This window comes from Achroia grisella, unplaced genomic scaffold (genome assembly GCF_030625045.1).
Source record: "Achroia grisella isolate CSIRO2021 unplaced genomic scaffold, CSIRO_AGI_Agris_v1 utg1422, whole genome shotgun sequence".
In the NCBI taxonomy this organism is placed as follows: Eukaryota; Metazoa; Arthropoda; class Insecta; order Lepidoptera; family Pyralidae; genus Achroia; species Achroia grisella.
In genome coordinates, this window is record NW_026712631.1 from 326,296 (window position 1) to 332,574 (window position 6,279).

A 6,279-nucleotide genomic window follows, 5' to 3' on the forward strand; every position below is an offset into this window, starting at 1 on the left:
CTTATAATATTATTTTAATTTCTCCCTCATAACCATCCCTCATAATCAGAATATCGAGATTAAAAAAACACACGTGTACTCCTACATATAACCAGTGGCACTCAATGAGGAAGTAGCCATTATTATTGCTAAAAGTTGCATATAGATGGCGTGATTGGTATCGATGGAATTCTTCATAGTTTTGCAAACGTTTTAAAAAACAAAACTGTGTTTTCAAAAATGTTTAATCAATTTTTAAAAAGTTATATATACATGTTAAAATGAAATAATGCGTTTAGAAAAGTAATTTTCATATATTTACTCATTTTGTTATGTTCCAGTACTTAATTACACTTTAATCAGTGCTAATATGGGGCTCAATGTTTTCAAAATGCTTTCATAGATGGCATTGTCGTCATTTGTATCGGCCTAATTAAATGTCTTTTTTATATTTTCCAATAATAAGCACTTAATATATTATTATTGTAAATTAAACATATAAAAATTTTTTAAATAAATTAAAAATAGCCGAACAAGCAAGTAATAATATTTCCAATAATACTTATGTATGAAGTGTTGTCATATTATAAATAAATACATGTATTATCGATTTTTTTTAATAATCGATAACAGGATTTTATTACGCCTTATTCGATGATGCTTTTAATGAGTCGTTGTGAACAGTAAATTTTCATTATTTTGTATTATAGCAGTGTTCCGTTTCAAAGAACGGAATATAGTAGTACATTATTAGTGTCGTTGGTTATTTGCATTTGTACTGAAAAATCGATTACATAATAATTTAAAATATCGAGTACGAATCGTAGTTGTCTTCGAATACTGGCAACTGGTAAGATTAAATTAGTATTTAAAAAAAAGAAAGAAATCGATCCTAATTCGAATACCATAAAGTTGATTTTCCTTTCTCATTAATATCATAGCAGTTTGTTTTTAACTTGCGTATGACTCTGTGGTATGATGTTTAACGTGTATTGTTATTGTACGGTGCATACATTTCAAAAATTATATTTTAATGTAGGTACATACATTACTTTCATACATTTCAAAAATTATATTTTAATGTAGGTACATACATTTCTTTCATACATTTCATACATGTCAAAAATTATCTTTTAATGTAGGTACATACATTTCTTTCATACATTTCATACATGTCAAAAATTATCTTTTAATGTAGGTACATACATTTCTTTCATACATTTCATACATTTCAAAAATGAACTTTTTATGTAGGTACTTACATTTTTTTCATACATCTCATACATTTCAAAAATTATATTTTAATGTAGGTACATACATTTCATAAATGTCAAAAATTATCTTCTAATGTAGGTACATACATACATTTCTTTCATACATTTCATACATTTCAAAAATTATATTTTAATGTAGGTACATACATTTCATACATGTCAAAAATTATCTTTTAATGTAGGTACATACATTTCATACATTTCAAAAAGTATCTTTTAATGTAGGTACATAACACCCCATGTCAGACCCCTTGTATTTGGAAGAAACTTAAAAATAATGCCAAAAATATTAGATGAATATATTTTTAATACGAATATTGTTTTATTTTTGTTCATCAACTTTATCCCTCACTAACAATACTAGTAGTAGTACATAACCTGGTTTATACCGCTAAAGATATTGAAAGATATACGAGTAATTCAGAATGTTTGGCGTGAAAGCGAGACAAATAGACAGACTGAGTTACTTTAGCATTTATAATATTTTTAAGAATATCGCTATTAAAAATAGGGGTTGGTGAAAGACGGGTGAAAATTTAGGCGTGTATGTATTTTCAATGTAACATTATAAATAAAAAAAAATTGTCCATAATACAAAAAAATATTTTTTCGGGGTAGGCCACCCCTATGACTTAGGGGTATAAAAAATAGATAACAACCCTACCTCAGACCTGGCAAGTATACATATCAATTTTCATCATGGGAGAAATATGGCAACTAACACTGTGATACAAAATTTATATATTGTAATACACTACCTCTAAGTAGATATATATATATAGCGGCGCACCCGCCGGTAGCCTCGCGCTGTTGGCTCGTTGCTAAGCAACGGATACCCCGGTAGCGGTTGGGTAACGGGAGGCCGGCGGCAGTTGGTCGTTGAATACCGCACGCAGCGCGATAGTCTTACAACTTATTTTAATTATTTTTATGACGATCCAACAATATAAGATATAGCGGAATTCTCATTAGGTAAAAGAGGGGTACATCGTAGAATACATGAGGTATATACCAGTAAATTAATTGTAGCTAAAATCAGTCTCATACATATAACGATTGAAATAAAAAAACGTATAGCCCGATTTTGATACGTACGAGTATAAACGTATCAAAATCAGGCTATACGTATAGCGCAGACGCGTTACAACATATCAAAAAAATAGGCATGGAATGTAAAATAAACCATAACATAATAGGTATATACATTGGCACATAAGCCATATCTGCAGAGTGTCGGCTAACGATATTATACCTACACATTTACATTGAATCTTGAATCGTCCCTAATGAGGTACACGATACAGTAACCTACATATCTATTATATACATATCTTTGCAAAACAGATGTCATGTAGCTGAATTGACTGCCATCTATTTTCATGCTTTGTTACTAAGCACCCACTAGTAATCCGAACTGCTTCAAATCTAGCGACATCTAGCGGCTACGGTGGCGAAATAAAATAGCCCGAAGAATAGCCCGAGTTAGGAAGGAACCATTTTCTTGTATGGGATGGGGTATCTGTATGTAATATTATGTTATCTGTGATATAACCAAGTTTATTTGTTAGACGCCTGTACTTTTATAATTAGCAATTACGACTACAATTAGAAAAACATACTTGCCTGACAGGCGTTTCATGTTATTTACATACTTGATACATTTAACAGTATCGTTATTTAGTTTTAAAACCTCAGTTTTATTCTGACTCGTAACGTATTTACTTGCAAGTGCAGGAATTTTGTAGAAACGTTTCGACGTCCTATATCTTTATATAAATATCTTTACTGTCATGCCTACAATGTCAATTGCGCACGCGCATGCGTAGGTACATTACTATCATCCAGCGAACATGTTGTTGATAACTGTTATCGTAAGATAGCCAATTTTTTTAAACCACATTAGATTCGTAGAGACATTCGTGGAGGGCAGCCATAATGCAGAAAATCTGTGTATTAACCGACGCGGACAAAGGAGTCGGGCTGAACATTTGTAGACTTCTGTGCAGGAGATGTCCCGATATTTTCTACGTGACGACGCGGGACATCGAAGTGGGACAGCAGCTCATGGACAAACTGAAGGAGATGGGTTCATATCCAGAGTACCACCAGCTCGACGTGTCCGACAGGGAAAGTGTGACCAGATTCAGGGATCACATCCAATCGAAGAACGGATGTATAGTGACATTAATCAACAACGTTGCCATTGGCGCTAGACTAAACAACACAACGTATGACGACGCGAAATTTATCATCGACAATTATTATTACGGATATGTGAACGTTCAAGAAGTTTTGTTCCCGTTACTGGCGAGTAGTGGCAGAGTGTTGTACTTATCATTGGCAAGTTCCACTTCGAGGATAATGAACGACTACTGGCGGGAGAGGCTTTCGATGAAGCATCTTAGACAGAACGATATAAATGACTTCCTACAATGGTTCCTGGAGACGATGAAAACTGGCGACTTCACGGATAATTATATTGCAGATGACAAGGTGAGAGCTATATATTCAATATCCACCGTGTCCCTAACGTTACTAGTGAAGTTACAACAAAAGCAGCTCGCCCCAAGAAGTATTTCCGTAAATTTCCTCCACCCCCGATGGGCACAAATATATTAACTGTAGCAATGATATCTAATAATATAAATTTGTATCATTTTTGTATCGAATTAGCATAAAAATGCTGAATTCGATTTTTCTGATGTAATGAATACCCAAATATTAATCGGGCATCGAGTATTTTTTTGTAGCAATAATGTAGTCAATTTTATGTATCATATAGACTAGTATCTATTTATATGTAAATCTTTCCATTTATTGATAATTTTGTTGTGTTGATAATAAGATATTTTTTATACCGTGTGATGGCATAAATATTTGTATTTTAATTTTACTTTTTGTACGTTTATTGTAATTATGTTTGATTAAGTGTATTTTTTATTGTTACAATGTATGAATAAGTTATTAATTTGTAAATAAATGATCTCTTAGATTAACAATCAAAATTATCTAAAGTTTTTGGGCAAGTTTATACAAATATTATAAAGGGGTCAAAATGTATTGTAGCAATAATGTGTGGAACTAGTTGCTGAGCAGATTGTAGAAGTCCTTTCATTAGTAGAATCCTACTTGTGAGTAATTACCTCACACTGGGAATTATCTCGAGAACTGTAGATTCAATGTGTTCAATGACTTTCTTTCTGGTTATAAATATTTGTAAACTGAATTATTTTATTATACACTTTGTTATAATCTAGCAAAGTAGGCCGTTTATGATGTCCTTCCTAATTGACGACTTCGGTGGTCTAGCGGTCTACCGATGGTAGCGGGTTCGATTCCTCGCACAGCACAAACACATTCATGAGAATGATTGTTTGTATCGGTCTGGGTGTTTTCTATGTATAATATGTTTGTATTTACGAAAAAAAAAAATGTATTTGTAACAGTTGTCTAGTACCCATAACACACGCTTTAGCTAGCTTAACTTAGGTCTAGATGGCGCTGTGTGAATTGTCCTGAGATTATTATTATTATAAATAATTGTGTACCTACTGCATTGTAGGATAATAATCTGGTAGTTCTTGTAATGTGATAGATTGCACCTATGTCGGATAGAATAACGTTAAAAAGAGATTAAATATTGTTGACTGATAGTAATTACCTACTTATCCTGTGGTGCAAATGGAAACACATGCAGCCTCAATAGATAAGGGCTACTATTTCGGTTCCTGTTGGAATGTTAAATGTGTTAATGATAATTCCACATATATACATATAAAATATGTAGAATATATTTCTGTTTAAGTCAACTTCTTATAACAATAAACATGGTAACTTTTTATACATGGCAACACAATGGTAATTTACCATTACCATTACCAATCTGCATCAAGTGCTTTGTAATGTGAGCTCTTCCAATTAAATAGAATATTTTTCAACCACAACTGCTTTTCACTTTAACGCTAACAATTTCATATATATGTATAAAATATAAATTCAATATATACATATGAAATTTATTAAATATATTTTATATGTGTTGGATATAAATGTTGGAATTCTACCGAAGTAGGACCAAAATGTAAGTGATAGAATGAGTGGACTGTATATGTGATGTAAATCAAACAATGGATAGAAAATGGTAAACTTATAATGAAGATACGTGTACAAACGGTTGTAAGGCAAAAAGTGACAATAAAAATATATGACAATTCTAAAATAAAATAGGTAGAAAAATAAACATATAAACATGCGCAAAGAGTTTGCAACAATATGTATGTAATTATGTGGAATTATTACTTTATAGTGAATGTTTGAAATCTAATTTCAAGGATGTTGACAATCATTTGTAATACAATTATGTATTATCATTAAACTATAGTAATAAAAATATTGAAATCAAACTGAGTGATATCATTATAAACCCTTATCACGATTGAACAATACAATAAACTAATAAAATCAGAAATTACGTAGCGTCTATCACACAGTGAGTTGTCTGGTATAGGATTTTCAAAATCGAGATGCTGGTAGGGTTGGCAACCGTCGCTGTGGGGAGAGCGGCCACAAGGCGGCCTCATGCGCGTCTGCGCCGCGGTATGCAGTGTGTGCCTCTAAAGGCAGGCCGACAGACCACTGGGTGGGGGCGAAGAACTGTTCCCCGCCCAAGGGTAAAGATGTCGGCAAACGGTCGGGCCCCAAAGCCCCCAGCCTTGAGAGCGGGCCGAGCAGGATGGACTCCGCCCAATAAGGGTGGCTCCATCCAAAGCGATCCGAGGTGGAGGGGCGCATGGGCGCCTCAGATCGCCGCAAGGGCCTGAGATGTCACCGCGGGGGCAGTTGCATCTCCAAGAAAAGCCCGAGAAGGTTTCTCAGGTCGGGCCCCAAAGCCCCCAGCCTTGAGAGCGGGCCGAGCAGGATGGACTCCGCCCAATAAGGGTGGCTCCATCCAAAGCGATCCGAGGTGGAGGGGCGCTTGATCGCCTCAGATCGCCGCAAGGGCCTGAGATGTCACCGCGGGGGCGGT

At 34.4% G+C, this 6,279-nt stretch overlaps 1 protein-coding gene across 1 annotated transcript; it reads left to right on the top strand.

The window, feature by feature from the left end:
* The first annotated feature begins 3,026 nt into the window (after positions 1 to 3,026).
* LOC131855464 (carbonyl reductase [NADPH] 3-like) lies at positions 3,027 to 4,701 on the top strand. Its single transcript, XM_059206740.1, has one exon. It carries the CDS (start codon positions 3,189 to 3,191, stop codon positions 3,870 to 3,872), a length of 684 nt encoding a protein of 227 aa, XP_059062723.1. The 5' UTR covers positions 3,027 to 3,188; the 3' UTR covers positions 3,873 to 4,701.
* The last annotated feature ends 1,578 nt before the right edge of the window (positions 4,702 to 6,279 follow it).